The 16,730-nt window shown below is 43.8% G+C and overlaps 2 protein-coding genes and 1 long non-coding RNA gene across 4 annotated transcripts in view; 1 reads left to right on the top strand and 2 right to left on the bottom strand.

Annotated features, from left to right (window-relative positions):
• PARP9 (poly(ADP-ribose) polymerase family member 9) overlaps positions 1 to 7,662 on the bottom strand; it is a gene marked incomplete at its 5' end in the record, with an annotated part of 11,340 nt that extends 3,678 nt beyond the window's left edge. The window contains 7 exons of the mRNA XM_087731502.1: positions 97 to 471; positions 932 to 1,007; positions 2,258 to 2,476; positions 2,559 to 2,786; positions 4,210 to 5,042; positions 7,059 to 7,088; positions 7,521 to 7,662. Of these exons, the coding sequence (XP_087587628.1) occupies positions 97 to 471; positions 932 to 1,007; positions 2,258 to 2,476; positions 2,559 to 2,786; positions 4,210 to 5,042; positions 7,059 to 7,088; positions 7,521 to 7,662 (1,903 nt within the window). The remainder of the gene's footprint in view (positions 1 to 96; positions 472 to 931; positions 1,008 to 2,257; positions 2,477 to 2,558; positions 2,787 to 4,209; positions 5,043 to 7,058; positions 7,089 to 7,520) is intronic.
• Positions 7,626 to 15,446, top strand: DTX3L (deltex E3 ubiquitin ligase 3L). 2 transcript variants are annotated; one of them, XM_087732616.1, is made up of 5 exons: positions 7,626 to 7,839; positions 8,131 to 8,351; positions 10,283 to 11,824; positions 12,564 to 12,781; positions 14,427 to 15,446. In XM_087732616.1, exons 1-5 carry the CDS (start codon positions 7,665 to 7,667, stop codon positions 14,494 to 14,496), a joined length of 2,226 nt encoding a protein of 741 aa, XP_087588742.1. In that variant the 5' UTR covers positions 7,626 to 7,664; the 3' UTR covers positions 14,497 to 15,446. The 2 variants fall into 2 exon arrangements, with proteins under 2 accessions (XP_087588742.1, XP_087588743.1); XM_087732617.1 differs by lacking the exon at positions 14,427 to 15,446 and adding an exon at positions 12,935 to 14,420.
• On the bottom strand, positions 8,370 to 16,730 carry LOC148052377 (uncharacterized). The gene is made up of 3 exons (XR_015698888.1): positions 16,415 to 16,730; positions 9,445 to 9,523; positions 8,370 to 8,626 (listed from the first exon to the last, which is right to left on the bottom strand). It is a non-coding gene; the product is annotated as an uncharacterized LOC148052377 (long non-coding RNA).

The following is a 16,730-nucleotide window of genomic DNA, read 5'->3' as shown; positions in this document are numbered from 1 at the left end:
TGTCCACTCTCAGCAATATACAGATATATGTTGCTTCATACGCGACCTTATTTAGGCACTTATTTACTTAATTGGTCACTTATTTACTTTACATACCCATTAAATACAGCAGTTCCTCTTGTTTGGCTGTAGTCTTCTCTTGCATGCGAAGCAGTAATTTTTCAGCTGTGAGCACTGCATCAATCACAGCATCAGGGGGGCCCTGAAATTCCAGTCTTGCTTTTCCACCTCGCACTTCTTCCGATACACATACACTAGAATGCTGCTCTTGAGACAGTTCTGCAAACTCGTTTTTACCGAGGCTAAAAATGTAGTTGTTTTCAATAATAGCACGGTGACTTTCCTGAATTTGTACCACACTTTGGATCCACGATTCTGCTGCTTCCAATGCTGTACATGTGTTCCCTTTGAGTTCAATAGCTACTTCATTATTTGCAGTCTCTTTTATGCTTGGACTGCCTGACTCTATACCTGGAAGAGAGATTTTTTTTTTTTTTTTTTTTTTAATACAAGTGCATTGGAAGAGTGAAGCGCTTTCAAGTGCTGTCACAAATTCCTATACATAATGCAAGATATACAGTGCAAGAAACACACTACTCATCTGGTATGCTCAAAAAAAAAAAGAGATTAGATATCAGGGGGTAAGGTTTCCAGGAGAAAAAAAAAAAAAAACACACATGCAGAATTTATTTGCCTTCTGCTGAATGACTTCCAACAGGTTAGGCACTGACAATTTTTATGTTTGAAAAATCCTATGAGGGACTGTCCAGTTCCATTCCTATTAATGTAAAAACGCAAAGCACTCACACATTTTTGCCTCCCCCTTTCCCCAAGACACACATGCAAATACGAAGTTCTGTCTAAAGCAATGTGATTTCAGATTCTCAAATCTGCAGTGTTCATTTACTTGAAATGCCCCTTCATTACTTACTCAAATGATCACTTCTGTAGTAATATTGCTTCTTTTCCGGTTCATGTGCTGCCAAATAAATTTTTCTCTGGAAAACCTTGAAAGAGAAAAGTTGCAGAGCAGTTTGCAGTCTCTGTTACCAAGTATGCAATTCATCTCTTCAAAACCCTGTTAGATAAGCAGTTTACAGCTGTAGTTACACCACCCGCCCCCCATTCTGAAATTGTTAACAGCTGACATTTGTCAGCTTTTCCCAAAATGTTATTCTGATAATATAATATCACGTGCATTCCTGTCCTTCTCCATTTTCTAAGGTAAGACAGCTTACACACTGAATGGCACCCTTACCAACTCCTTGTGGCATATCCAGAATTCATGGAACCACAGCAGATAAAGGTGTTCATTTCTTGCGGTTTAATGCTGATGAATCCTTACTCCGTTTTAAGATCCAGACTGTTCCCCTGCCTTTACCCCAACGCTCCCCTTCACGATCACCCCTGGAAAGCCTCTGAGAAGTGCTACTCTGCTAGGTAGTGGATTTGGCATCTGGCAAATTGCCTTTCCTTCTTTTTTTCAGCAAAAAGAGTTTCTGCTGTGCCCTGATTATCAAAGGATTAAGTGATGAGCACATAGCTGTCATACAGCTTCCTTTGGAGTGTATGGGACTGTTACAGAACATGGATCTGATCTTAGAATCACAGAATCATAGGCTGGTTTGGGTTGGAAGGGACCTTAAAGATCATCCAATTCCAACCCTCCTCCACCTAGTTCTTGCACCTGTTGAAAGAATGGATGGTTGAAGTTAAATGGGAACAAAAGCAAACTCTACTTTTATTGTAGATGGCTATCTAAAATAATTGTGTATTAATCACATCGGCCAAATATTCAAAAGGTGGAAAATGGCACACTGCAGTTGAAATTATCCAGTGTCTGTCTGCAACCCTTTTGTCATGTTAGGTCGTGTAATTGATAGTCTTTTGCCCTAGGAACTTCGTAGAAAAAAAAAATAGTTAAAGAAATTTCCCAAGGAGGGATAAGCTTATTCCCTAATGAGTTAAGAGTAGACTCTTTCTTATAAATTTGCTGGTAGTCATGGGCATTTCAGAGCTCCCTCCCCTTGCTATCAGACCACAGGGTGAAGACTTCAGCTTTAGCAAAGAGAAAATAAAGTTTTGTAAAGATTAATAATACCTGTTAGTGAGGCAGATAGTTTCATAAAGGGACCTGCTGCTCACAAATGTTGTAAGTAGTATGGAATTCAGATTATCTTAATTTCTGGTCATCTACGGGAATCTACATCTACAGTTTGGGGTTTTCCTTATTGGTAGTTAACAACAAATTTGTTACCTGATAGGCACTGAAGTCATCTGGGCAAACAACAACCTGTACATCTATCTTCTTCTCAGGGTATGCCCTGGCAAAATTTAAAACCTGTTCAATCATGATCTCTGCCACTGTATCAAGAGGCAGCATTGACGACCAAATCCCATTTGCTGGAAAAGAAACTGAGGGAGACTGCAAGTCCTGAATATGGTGCAGGCATCTCATCACTGCAGCTTTTAATTCCTGCAGGAAAAACAAGTGGTTTAGTCCTCCTCGCATCACTCAACATGAAAATCAATTAAAATCCAATCTAACTGATCACCACCTCACACATTAAGTTCCTGTGGCGGTACTGCTGCCATAGAACGTGCAGCACAAGCTCGCAGTGCAGATTGTACCCTTTTGTTACTATGGGTTCCTTATAAGACGTAGAACATCTAAAATGAGACTGAAATTCATCCTGAAGAGCTGAACCCGCTTTTTGCAGCAGTCCTCTTGAAGCTGGAGGGTAAGGCTCGCCATTCTGAGACACAGGATTAACAATAGCTGTAGTCTGGAAGAAAAGAGTGCAAAGTTTCAGTATACTTCAAGTTTACTCTTTCCAAGCTTTGCTGCTATAGCACTCTTTCTAGGAACAATTCCTTTAAAAAAGCCTGACTGCAGCAGATCAGCTGTTTGAGAGGTTCTCTTACTACTACTAAGGGCAGCGCTGGAATACATTGAAGTATGCACCTTCTAGTGGCAGTAAATACATACATTTTTTTTTCAGTGCACATAAGACCTGTTCGAGTCATCGCAGTGTATTCAACAGAATTATTACCGCAGCTATAGAAGTGACCCATATGCGCCTCATGAAATGCAAATCTGCAGCCAGTTATCAATAAGCAGGAGAGAACTACGGCTGTCTCTGTTGTCCCAGCCCACGCAGACGCTCCCCGTGTTAGGGTAGCGAGCACTCGTCACCAAACTAGCGGGGTCAGTGCACACAGGGGAACTGCAAAGCTGTGGTTGCTGCCAGTGCCCAGTGGAAACAGCAGATTCCCATAGTAGGTCTTCCATATTTCAAATTAAATATGTAAAATGCAAAACACTTGTTTACAGAACGCTCATGACAGCAGTAATTGTTCCAACTGTAAATGTTGAAGATTATCTAAAGATACAAGAGTTTGGAGCGTATTTTCCTCATAGTCTTGAAGGCATGTGGTATCTTTCAGTGCTGTAGACAGGGTTAATAAAATTCCCCACAACATCAACTTTGCGATCCTTTGCTCTCACCTCAAAAATATGAACTTCCTATTCAATTAAGATACTTCTTTAAAATAAAAGTTATAAATTTTTTTAAGACACCGTATTTGCTGAAGGCAAATGCCATTCCTGTGACGTAGCTTCCACTCTAAGAGCTCTGTTGGATTACTATGAGTAAACTCATATATTTTGCATCAGATTCTCTAGCTAAAAAGTTAAATGAATCCATTTAAATGATGCACTGTTTAAAGGTAAGGTGCACATCATCTGTATGAGTTATTTTCAGCTCTTTCAGTGTTTGCTGAATAACTCCAGTAGGGACACCTACGAGAACATAAATTATAGGAAAAAAAGCAAGGCAAAAAATAAGAACAGACTTCTAGGGGATGCATGATAAAATCTGAACTCCCATGATGTTATAATAATAAGATAAACATTAACATAGGGATATATTATTACTAGTCACCCAATCTTTAGCTGCTTCCTATTATCCCATAACAGTATGTATACAAAAAAAGAAATAAAAACGTTCTAATGTTTAATACCCATTTAGAAAAAAAACCAAACACCTCCTTGCCACTATAATTTATTTACCATTTGTAAATTCTCATCAGGATAAGAAGAGCACTATTTAGTGGACTAATACAATACGTGTTCTGAACTCTCGGGCTCCAAATCCTGCAAAGACTTGGAGGCAACTCCATGTTGAACATATTATGGGACAGACTTACTTTCTGCTCTTCAATGAGTCCTCGTATGATGTGCAAGCGAATGCCTCCGTGTTTGATGAAAGATGAAGACTGGCTTGGTGAAGCTGAAAGAGTTTCCTGAAGTGAACTGGTATCACCCAGAAACTTTTCACAGGCCATCTTCATTTCTGCAACTGTAGGCTCATAAATGTTCACCAGGCGGATTTCCCTGAGACAGCTTGGTGGATCTGCCTCAACAAATTCTTTTATAGCCATTACAATCACTTCAGCACACAAACTGAGCGGGAAGCCAAAAACACCTGAACTCACTGCTGGGATAGCCACAGACTTTATAGCATTTTCTGGAGCACTAACGTACTTCAGAACATTCATAATAGCTTCCCGAAGTAGGTCACAACATCTTTCCTTTTCATAAAAGGCCCACTTTGGACCAACTGCATGAATAATTTTCTTACAAGGAAGCTTCCCTCCACCTGTCACTGCTATTTTGCCAGCTGTGAGTTTTCCATGCCTTTGAATATAAAGATTGCTTTGCTCTTGTATTTCTGGCCCTCCAGCATTCACAAGGGCTAAGGCAAGGCCTCCTATATGCTTTAGATATTCATTGGCTGCATTCACCACAGCATCGGCCTTGTGTCTTGCGAGATCATCCTTACAAACACAAATTTCAATTCCTTGCTTTAGTTTTTTCCGGTATACCTCAGTAGTGCATTTTGTACTTTTGAAGGTCAATATACAAGCAAACTTTTTGTAAATGAGATTACTTAGACAGTCCCCTCTTTTCTTAAGAGCTTCATAGGCATCTTTATTGATGGGGATCATCAAGCTGTCCTCATCCATTACCATGCTTGGCCCTAGGATACAAAATAATATAAAGTGACATCCAAGATACTACTGTCAAAACATTGCTTTCTATATAGAAGTGTGGTTTATAGCTCTCAATTTTATCCTACTGTCATTACTTACCAATATTTTTGGCATAGTCTGATCTTCTCTCTCCCCTTTTCATAGGCTTCGAAAGCCCAACTAAGGAAAAACCTCAGTGTTGTTCATCATTCTGTTCAAATTAACCTCCCCATCTAGTAGCTCCTTTCCCACCTTTCCTCAAGACTTTCTCCTCTTTCCTTCCAATGCCGTATGAATCACAGCAGTGTGAGTTTCGGGAAAGTGAAAAGTTCAAGCGCGCTCTATGAGCTTAACAGACCTGGATTCCGAGAAACAGTCGGTCATGCTTTGCACTGTTCCCTGTAAGCCTGTGAATACTTTCAGTTTCATCTTTTCAATCAACAACCAGCTCCCTTCTGGTAACTGAACACAGGCAGACTCAGGAGTGGCCAGCTGTTGATCAGTGTCCTCAGAGAGACCACACACTCTCCTCTGAAGCAGTCTGTCTTCAACATTATCTTCTCCTGAGCTGGCAGATGTCAGACCTGGTGAAATGTGCCCTCAGCCCCCAAACAGCCTGCTCAGAGCCCTCTCAGCAGAGGGATTACCAGCATATAGCCTGCAGGTCCCTTGGGCAAATACCTTTTCCTTAGAAGTGGCTGATTGCTTCTCTTTCCCTGTCGTTCCTCCAAAGGCACTAAACAATGACAACAACAAAATCACTGAGCCTGTGGTGACTCGAGGGTTTGGGTTTGCCTTACTGTTTACCTGAGGAGGAAGCTTAGTTAAGATGTGTCTCTTCCTGCTACTTGTTCTTCTCTCTCTCTCTCTCCCCTACTGTTTATTCTCGCCACCATTAGGCTGACACAACCAACCATTGTCAGGGACATAGTCTTAAATGAACCAGTGACATAATCCGAATTAAAAAAAAAACAACAAAACAAACTGCAACACAAAACTTAATTTGATTTAGAGCACCAACCTCGAAGACTGATGCAGCAGCACAACTGAATGGACTGAGAATAAATGGTGAGAAGGAAGAAAAAGGAGCAGACAAGTGTGAGAGGAACGTCTTTGAAACAGATGCTGTTACAGGACTATGTTAACTGGCGGCAGTGCCACTGCGATGCTGTGCTGCATTTGCCGCTGAAACTCCAGCTGAGAAAGCAAACGTGAAAAGCCACGCCATGATCAGGGCTTCAGAATGCTTGTAAAAGCAGAAAACACCACTTCTCCCCCTCTCCGCTTGTTTTGCTGAGAGGGCTGAAGCCTGCCTCTGCCCTCTCCAGGGCATTCTTAGCAGTTTGTTACTGGTTTCCAGCAAGGTCCAAGGGTGAGTACCGCAGGCCTTTGCAGAGCCAGCGACTCACAGCCACGCCGGCAGAGGAACACTTGCCGATACGATCATTTAACCGTGCCACGGAGATCTTATGCTGAGCTTTGTCTTTAATTCTGTGACTCTTCTTCGGTCTGCAGTTAAAGCCCACAAGCAAGGTCTTTCTTCGTAAAAACCTTATGAATTCAGAAGGGCTTTTTAAACCACTTTTTTCAGGGTACAAAAACAATCGTAAAGAGTGGGGCAGTTTTTATACTATCACTATAGCTATACAGCCCTCTCCTGGCAGGTGTCAGCAGTACTATATGCAGTAGTTAGGTTAATTAGTGTAAATCAGTTTGTATGAGTTTAATCAAACTTTCCTCCAGGGTATGCTATCTGCTTGTAAAAAGTCTAATGTTTTGCACTTACAAGGTATACACACTGATTCATCGAAACACTTCTGAGCTCTTATTTTTAAAAGAGAAATGCAAGCAAATCCTGTTGAAGTAATCAGTGATAACGTCAATCCATAACCACGTCCAATTCATACGTTTCGGGTTGCTTTCGGCTATCCCACGTCAATGTGTTCCAGTTTGCTGGCTGTCGCTGGCAATTTTCAACTTAAATACAGCAACACGCTTTGCAGATGGCTCAGTGAGAGGCTTACCTTCTCTTTCGAGGTCCCTGGACTGTAACTCTATTGCAAAAAAAAAAAAAACAAGAAAGAGGAAACTCACGTTACTGCCTGACGGGCTGCGCTCCCGCAGGAGCGGTTCTGTTGCGAGCAAAACCGGCAGCAGTATTCGTACTTTGCATAAAGTTTCCTAATATTTAAAATGCTCTTCAGAGCTGAAACGACCCTGACCGGACCACCGCGGCTGAAGTCACCCACAGCTCCCTCCGGCTCCAGCTGACCCGTGAGAAGCCGGGAAATTTTACCTCACCCCAGCGGCAGGCCAGAGAACAACGCTTTTTGGGTTCCCCCCGCGCCGCCGGTGTCCACAGGGGCGCTTCCAGCCGCGGCTCCCCGGGCCCGTGAGGGAGCTGCTGCCCCGCGGAGGGCCGCCCCGTGGCGGGACGGGCGCCAGCCCCGGCCCCTCGCCCCCCCGCCCCAGCCCCGCTCTGTTACCTGGAAGATCCCCATTAACCGGCGCTGCGCGACTCCGCCATCTTCCCCTCAGCGCCAGGAGCTGGAGCGGGGCCCGGGGCGGGGAACCGCGGCCCCGAGCGGCGGAGCGGGAAACGAAAGCGAAAGCGGGCAGCGGCAGGCATCATGGCGGCGGCGCCGCTGCTGGTGCGGCTCTGCCCCGCGCCCGAGGCCGGCGAGAAGCCGCTGCTCAAGCTCCAGAGCTACTTCCAGTCAGGGAAGCGGTCGGGGGGCGGCGAGTGCGAGGTGCGGGCGGGCCCCGAGCCCGGCACCTACTGGGTGCACTTCCAGCAGGAGCGAGGTACGGGGACGGGGGAGAGGAGCTGGGGCGGGCGGCGGGGGCCCGCGGCTCGGCGTGGCCGTGTCGCCGGCGCTGAGGGGATGAGCGGGAAGAGGCCGAGCCCCAGCCGCCGCGGGGGACGCTGTCCGCACGGAGGTCCCGCAGCCTGCGAGGGGGCGGGAAATGGCCGCCGAGGGCACCATCTTGTGCCCCTGGGCGGGCAAAGGGCAGGTCATCTCCGTGGCTGCTTGTAGCCATCGAGTTTTCAGGTAACTGTATCAGCCTTGCCTGCCTGTCCCCAAATCACTGCAGATAAGAAGAGCGTGGAATCCCGCACGGATCACATCTTGGAAATCGGTGCCAGACGCCTGAAGATTGTCATCCAGCCGGGAGAAGGTGACCCGAGCAAGGGCCGGTTTGCAGAGCAGGCCTCCCCCAGCTACTTCGTCCCTCCTGGCTCCTCACCGCCTCCGCAGGAGCAGCAGGCAGCCCAAGGCCATGGAGACACGGCAAGAGAAGTCATTACCCAAAAGGTAGAGCAGCAGTAACAAGCAGCATCACTCCTTACCCACCCTGCTTGTAGTTCCACAAGTCCTTTGCATTGCTTTATGTTGCACTTTGATATTTCATGCCAAGCAAATATCAGTTACGTTACCTTAGTCAATGCAATGGGGGCAGGGAGTGATTTTTGAGTGCTGGACCACAGGTCATCCACACGTGTTAACAGGCAGCATGTTCTCCAGCATGGCTTTGGCATGTGCCAGCCACCGCTCCCTGGCAGGTTTCGGGGGGCAGTATGCACCCAGGACTGCTCCCAAAAGGTGGAAAAATTATATGAGGTTTGAATCCCTTCCTGCTACACAGACCTCTAACACTATTTCAGCATGTTTTGCACCTTCAAACAGCCCTAATTACTTCATCCCTTACCTCGGTGTTAAAAAAATCTGCTCTGATGGGATGTAGCACAACAAACATTATTTCAGACACTTTGAGCTAAAAGTTATGCAGGGAAGAAAAGATCGGCTGTGTGTTAGGGACATGGGGTATGGCCAGGCTACATGTTACGTGACATGGATGTGGCTCTACCGAGGCGCTGATACCTGGCCCAGAGGGTTTACTCTGTTTTGCGGTATAGCACGTGCTAACATTATTGGTTGTTTGACATCTGTAGCAGTGTACTGCAAATTTCCCTATCCTTCTGTCTGTGCAAAGTAGAGATGTCAACATGTTTGTTATTATTTTTCAGAATCCTGTTTTCTGCCTTAATCCTGAGTTACTAAAGCATGACTTTTGGGAAGTTCTTAAAGAAAGACAGTAGAGAGAACTAGGAAGTCTAATACAATGAAAGAACAATGTAGTATAACTTATGTGTGCTGTTAAAAGATGTTGTATCTCTGTCACCCGACACTAAGGGGACAGACAGGTTCTTTTGGGGATCCTTGGCAGAATGATGATGGCACTAAGTTGTAGGTACAATTAAAGCTTTTTCCTTTTTTAACAGGATTTTATTATTAGCATAGCATAGAATTAATGAGCAGAATAGCACAGGATTTCTACAAGCAGAATCAGTGTAGTACAGTTTTATCAGTAGCGTAGCACAGAATTTTATAGCTCAGCTTAGCTTACCGTTTCTTGTCACCTAGACCGTCTGTAGATCAGGTCAAATCTTAATACTTGCCTTGCGTATCGATGTAACAATCATCACCTAGACTTGAAAAACACATAACAGAATATGAGTCATTGACTCAGTCCTCGGAGGAAGCAGAGGACGGTGGAGGTGTCCCTAGCCACTGCGGGATCACGGGTCTCACTGTCCAGCAGCAGTTGCAGTCCAAGTTCCCACTCAGGACTTGTAACTGCTTGATTTGATATACAGTGCTCTGTGTGCTGTTATGCTTCCCTGTTCTGTGATGGGATCAGCACCATCTGGTTGGCAGAGTGCCTGCAACCTTCAAGACCGGTAAGGAGGGAGTAGTCGGCTGGGTGCCCAGGAACCTTGAGGACGATAGGGAGGGGAAGAAGAAATCTGTTTGCTTTGTCTACTTGGTGTGCAGGACCTTCAGGGCCTGATAACGAGGGGAAAAGGGACTAATACGTGACCAGCTGGGTCACAGAGAATGGCTGTTTGCCTTATAAAATGGCGTTACTTATGCTAACGATATTAGCACAGGTCAGAAGCAGAGGGTGCTGGTCACAGTCGCAAACTAAGTAGGAAAGTTATTGTCTCTGTTCCTGCAGTGCTGATGACATTAACAAATTTCATTTTTGCTGCTTAGAAGCAGATTGCTTTACTTACATGTGTGTAATGTCAGTATACATGACATAAAAGAAACAGTGTGCAAATGCATCTGTAGTAATCTGCCCCTACTGAGATTTACAGAGCTTTTCCTTACTCAAAATATAGAAGCAGCAAGCAGAGAACCTTAGAAAAAAAATATTGATAATCTTCTTGTCTTCTCTTTAGATATTTCTTACAGTATCTGCAACTTTGAATACCCGTATGTTCACTGAACAGCAAAGGGAGAAAATTACCATTATATGTCCAAATTTAAAAAGAGAAGGAAATCCTGATATTGATGGCTCTGAGAAACTGACAGGAGATTTTACAGATATTGAAAAAGCTTATCACTACTTCAAGGATATCCTTGCAGGCAATGACCCAAACCATGATTTTTCACATTCTGAAAGTAAGAATGGTTTGAAAGATGAAAATTGTCTGAATACTGAAGAAACGAATGAGCTTACAGTTTTGTCAGCTCTCTATGAATATTTCAGTCATACCTGCAAAGAACAAATCAAAGAACTACGTGAACGTTTTGGAGTGCATATAAGAAACAAAGATCATGGCAATGGAACCACATCAGTACGCTTCATTTCTGGTGAAAGTCCTGCGTCAATACAAAGAGCTAATGATTTTTTTATCAGAACTTTTCAGAAAAGTGTAGAAGATCTGAAACAGGAAAAAATTCCTGTAGCAAACAGTCACACATTAAGTAAGACAATAAGTAAGTTAAATGCTAGGTTTAGTAATCTTCTTGCCAAAGAGGAAGGGAATCAACTGCTACTCCGTGGTCCAGCCGGTGAGATTTTAGCTGCCAAAAAATTTCTAGCAGAGGAAGGTGAGAACAGCCAAGCTGAAAAGAATATGAAAATATCATCTGAACTGTACAAATACAGGAATGGAATTGAAGTTGATGCTTATGTGTTTAAATTGTTGGAAACAATATTAAGCAAAGAAATGGAAGACATTAAAGACAAATTTGATACGGTAATAGAAAAGAAAGACAATTCATATGGCGAGAAGATGCTCATAATATTTAGGCCCAGGATCAAAACTTCTGATATGTCTTCACATGCTACTGAAAGTTTCATCAATGCATTTCAGAGTGCCTTTGCAATGTTAAGAGAAAAGCTCATCAGCTCGAAGCTTTCAGAAGATCAGAAGAAAAGATTAAATATGCTACTTAATGGAAAACAACTGGAAGATCTGCATGTGAAACTTAAGAAGAAGGAAGACAAATTCATCTTAAGTGGTTTACCAAACCATCTTTATGCTGCTGAAAAGCACATTATGAACTTTCTTAACGTTGAAGACTCAACACAAACTAAAAATAGGACACTACTGTGCTCTGATCTCAGCTATCAAGAAGCTACAGGAGCATCACAGAAGAAATACCATGGCAGGCAAAAGAATAATCTTTCTTCCGAAGGACAGGCTAAGGCAACAAAGACAGAAGACGATGAAGATATTTGTCCGATTTGCATGGACAGAATTAATAATAAAGAAATACTGAGAAAGTGCAATCATGCGTTTTGCAAAAGCTGCATCAACAAGGCCATGACTTATAAGCAAACTTGTCCTGTTTGTAATGCCGTCTATGGACTCGTGAAAGGAGACCAACCAGAGGGAACAATGTCAACTAGAACTGTGCCTTCATCTCTCTCTGGTTATCCCAATTGTGATACTATTGAGATTACATACCGTATGCACGGTGGTATTCAAACTGTAAGTATATTTAGAGATTCATAAAAGACATTTTTCCCTCAACAAAGCCAATATTGAATATAAAATTAACTATTTTTCCATCATTTTAATGCACGTCCAGGAGAGACATTTCTCTGTTCTGTACAAATCTGCAAGTGTTTAAATCAGTATTTTTGGGTGCAATTAACTAATATAGTAGGAATTAGATAGTCAAATGGTAGTCCTCCATTTTATATGCACCAGCACAGAGCTACCTGTCTTTAATTTGTACATTGGGAATAACTGAACTGAAATCTATAGAGTGATATCATGTAAACAAAATTTTGCGAGTACAGTGAGGATTCTCTGAGGCATTCTCCTAGCTGCTGACACTAGTGGACAAAAACGAATAGCGGGCTGGCTTGTAAGCTTTCCAGGTGAGAAATCAGCTTACGTTATGTGCTTAGAGTCATGACTAGGACTGAAAATGGGATAAATTAAAAAGTCAGGGGTGGGGTGACATGCATTTGAGAGAGCAAAGAGGAAAAAACAAATGTAACAATGGATGGATGAGTGAGGACAAGAAAATGTGAATGAAACTTATGTGAAAGAAATTGCCTAATGAGAAAAAAAACACCTCAAAATCAGTCATCAGTCATGCTATGTCCTCTGAATCAAAGACAGGATAAAAAGTATTGCAAAAGCTGGGATGTGTGATTTTCACACTTTGAAAGCATTTGTGATATACAACGTGGTTTGGTTTTGTTTTTCTACAAAACAGAGCAACCATCCAAATCCAGGGAAGCCTTATAATGCAACTTGTCGAACAGCATATTTACCTGACAATAAGGAAGGGCGAGAAATTCTGCAGCTCCTCGAAAGAGCCTTTAAGCAAAAATTGATTTTCACAGTGGGGCAGTCACGTACTACTGGCGCACAAGGTGTTATCACATGGAATGATATTCATCACAAAACTTCCCAGACTGGAGGACCTACCAAGTAAGTAGTCTTCTCTTTATGTAATTTTATTGCTATTCACATGTGGCAGGAAGGCTACCCTGAATGTTCTCCACATTAGAGCTTTCAGATTTTTTATAGCGGTGCAAGCCGTTGGCAAATCTAAAGTATCTGTCCCGGTTTGTCACTAACAAGGTGATTGTGGAATGCTCCATGGATCCAGACTTGAATTGCCTTCACCCATTTGGACAGTTGGAACAAGGATGAGCTTAGTCTTCTGTTGCCCCTCAGGCCACTCATTCACCAGTGAGTTGTGTAAAGTACCTACCCAGTTAATAACTACTCTGATGAGAAACTACTTCTAGTACAGGACAGGACAGCGAGCTCTTGATAGCAGCTAAGGTTGGAATTCTGATCTCAGCCTCTTCTGTTACCTGCTGTTTTGCACCAGGAGGTGCTGGTCCGTTATGATCCCAGCAAAGACAGCACTCAGACTCTGTAAAATATTATTTGAAATTCTACTCGTTAAAGCTAACAGCAAGAAGAAAGAGATTGTAGTATAGATACGGTTATGTCCTTTTAGATAGGAAGGAACCCCGAGTTGCGCAGCATTTGGTGGGCCTCCGATCAGAGCGCAGGATGCCATGCTGATCCCGTCCGTAGAAAGGATTACCCCGTTTTGGTTGTTCGAGCAATTACAGGATTTTCTTAGTAGAAGAGAAGTCTATTCAGCATTTCTTGAGGGCTTGCTGCACTTCTAGATAAAGGGAAGGACACACAGGTGGCATAATCACCAGTACCATGTGGGAGCTGCCCGCAGCCCTTAGTAGATGGAGCTGGCCAAGTCCGTCAGGCGGCCACGGGATGGGCACAGCACAGCAGAGGCCTGAAGGCCACGCCGCACGTGCAGCACAGTGCGGCACAGCGGGGCACAGGCCTGGGCCTGCCCAGGGTAACTCTTACGTGGATCACTAATTCCTCAGTGTATAATGGTCTTCCGGTCAGGATCACTACGTCCCACCCCTTGATGCACAGACAATCGACCTTTCTTTAACATAGGATTAACTGTAGGTTATATCAGTAAACTGGCTCCTGGAAAAAATCTTACAGAGACAAGAGGGAGGCTCGGAACAGTCCTTTGAAGCTTGTTGCAGCCTCTCAGGGGCAGGTGTCTTCCTGCAAGCTCTGAAGATTGGTGTCTAGATCCTCCTTCCTGGGCTAGGACCATAAAAGAGCAAAAAGGATTGGGTTTACTTTATTCTCCACTCTGCCCGGATGCTCTCCCTAGTTATCCCTTCCTTCATACGCACTTTTGGTGATGCGCTACTTAAAATCCAGAGGTGCCGTTATATTCGTGTTTTGAATGCCCACTTGGGTACGCTTCAGGTATGATTTTTAGAAAGATGCATACCCAAGCACCCTATCATTTTCAAGTGAGACAGCAGGCAGCCTTGAAAACCAAGTTCTTAGTGTCAGTTTGGACAACCAAGTTCGGCAGCTCCTTTTCCTAAGTTTTTAGCTTTACCCTGTCTGTACCACCTCTCTGACCTGTAAAATAGGGTCTGTTGTCAGAGTAAGAAGTAAGTGTATAAGATTTGTGTTTTGAGAGGTTTTGATGGGAAGTTTCTGTAGAGCTGTCAAGTGCTTCACTGCAGAAGTAGCCTGAACAATTCTTTTCTTCTCCTAGTTTTGGTTACCCTGATGCTGAGTATCTGCAGCGGGTTCGATCAGAATTGAAAGCAAAAGGAATCGAGTAAAGAAATTTATTAGCTGCTCTGAAGTGTAATAACTGAACGTGTGGCAATTAATTCAAGCACTAAGAAGAAAAGCTACTTTGTTCAACTGCTGTACTTGTAGTCAGCTAAGAAACGTAACCTTTTCTCATCAAACAATATATGTTCTTTTTACACATCATTTACTTCCTTGAATAATGCTTCCCTATATGTGTAACCTTTACAGAATTTGGGGCTTGTGAGAGCAGCATCAGTACTTGTTGCACTTGTCGAATATCAAATTGTATATCTTATTGTACCGGTGAATCTGATCTACGCTTTTTCCCACAAGTCTTCAGTCTGACCAGCAAAACCGATAGATCCACTATGAGCTTTTACTTGATCAGACACTTACTTTAGCTTTGTGTTATTGCGTCTGTCATCCTGGATAGCATCACGTCGCCCGTCTGCTGGAAAATTTTTAGGTAGCTGTTATAGTATCAGCTGTGATCAAGCCATGATCTTTTGCTTCTTTTCCTTTTCAGGGTAGAAACGGCATTAGCGGTTTGGGTTTTAAACATGAAATTAGCATGGGTGAGGTATGAGGGGGTATGTGGATGCTGCTGTATTTTTAACCCTGCAGAAGGGCTGAACGCTCAGAGCCGCATTGGAGCAAATGAAAGTAGCAGTGGCTGTGGCCATCTGCGACAGTGGGGTCCTGGTTCTGTGCCTTCCATCATCTTTAAGCTTAAATACAACTTTTAAGTCAGCTTTGCAACTATAAAACTGTATTCTTCCCATTGCTTCCAATATATGGTTTGAATTGTATCATAAAGATACTTTGTTGCTACTCTGCACTGTCTAAATAGCCTGCTAATTACCTTTGTGGTGGTGTGAAACAAATAGCTTCCACTTAATGCAGCCGTAATTTGTAGTGAGTTAAACCATTTTTCTTAGGCTGTTGAATATGACTAATAAATAAAATATAAAAATGCCATCTGCTCAGTTCTGCATTCTTCTGTATAGGTTTTCCTCCTGTCCTAGATACATATAGTTGTATATATTTTTTTTAAATTTAGGACTTTCCCAGCGACACCGTGATTTGGGGTGATTTGGACCCCATGCCACCTCTTTTTTTAAGATTCCCACATTGTGAATAGGCAGTACTACTTTACTACCTTGACTTTCAGATTTCTTCGTATAGGGCGCTGCTTGGTTTCCGTGTGGGTTAGGATGACCTTCCCACCCTGATTTTGTTTGTTTGTATTTGTTTTCGCATTTTGCACTATTTCAGGTTCCCTCCCTTTTCCGTCCAGTCAGATACCGACATTCCAGTTGTTCCTAGATGACCGTGCTGTTCTGCACGCTGAAACAAGCCGCAAAGAGCTTTTGGCTTCTTGTTTCACCTTCTGTCCCAATAAGCCACTTCACCGATGCCAGGCCCCGAGCTGACAATTCACCGGCTCCCGTTTTATCCGCGGCAAAGTTTTGCAGGCTGAGTTTTGCAGCGGAGTCCTGCTGACTGTCACTGCAAGCTCCCAAGCCTTCATCCTGTCACTGGCCGCACAGACCTTTACTTTCTAATCGTAGCTGGACAGTTTAGAAATAAATCTACCTGATCTGCGGTCAAAGCCAGGTATTTGGGCCTGGGTTACAGCAAGGGAGGAGAGCGTGCACCTGGGCTAATTGTTGAGAGAACAGCGCGTTAGGAAATAAAAGATTAATTGCCCGCCGAGAAACACGGGCATCCCCATGGGTCCACTCGGCAGCGTGGCTGGTGACACCTATATTTACCCGACACCCACCCGTGCTGATCATGTTTAATGACATTTGGCTATTACCCATTTCTTCTATGAACTTTCAGTGAAGTCGGGGGGAAAATTGCCATTTATCTGCTACTTTAGTGTCTCATATTTGGACACGTTAGTAAAATACGCAGCAAGAAATAGCTGAAAACTGTAACCTTGGCGAGGGGAAGTCCTGAGCGCTCGGTTGAAGATGTCTCAGCCAGCGTTGGTCTGAGGAAAACCCTCGTTGCCATCTTGCACAGTTGTAGAAGCGTTTCTGACGGAGAGCGATGGCAACGGGTAATTTTGCTTGGCGTCACGACTCGATCTGAAAGCGTAACGCGGGGAGAGCGCGGTCGGTGTCACCCAGCGCCTGAACCGTTGTCAGCTCGGGCCTTGGGAACAGCTGTATTTGTAAAACCGGCCCCTCGTACGGCTCTGTGGAAGCACAACGCCGCGTTTGCCATCTCCTGAGCGAAGCGGGCTGTGGAA

This window comes from Nipponia nippon, unplaced genomic scaffold, assembly GCF_047370975.1.
Source record: "Nipponia nippon isolate SJK-2023a ecotype South Korea unplaced genomic scaffold, ASM4737097v1 scaffold_5, whole genome shotgun sequence".
Classification (NCBI taxonomy): Eukaryota; Metazoa; Chordata; class Aves; order Pelecaniformes; family Threskiornithidae; genus Nipponia; species Nipponia nippon.
Note: the sequence above shows the minus strand (reverse complement) of the source record. Positions and strands in the feature narration are given on the sequence as shown.

What these genes read in the sequence shown, in the direction of transcription:
- DTX3L (XM_087732616.1), top strand. Translation starts at nt 7,665, where the DNA reads ATGGCGGCGGCGCCGCTGCTGGTGCGGCTCTGCCCCGCGCCCGAGGCC. An exon ending in GCACTTCCAGCAGGAGCGAG is followed by an intron (nt 7,840 to 8,130) that starts GTACGGGGACGG and finishes AAATCACTGCAG; the next exon opens with ATAAGAAGAGCGTGGAATCC. An exon ending in CAGACTGGAGGACCTACCAA is followed by an intron (nt 12,782 to 14,426) that starts GTAAGTAGTCTT and finishes TTCTTCTCCTAG; the next exon opens with TTTTGGTTACCCTGATGCTG.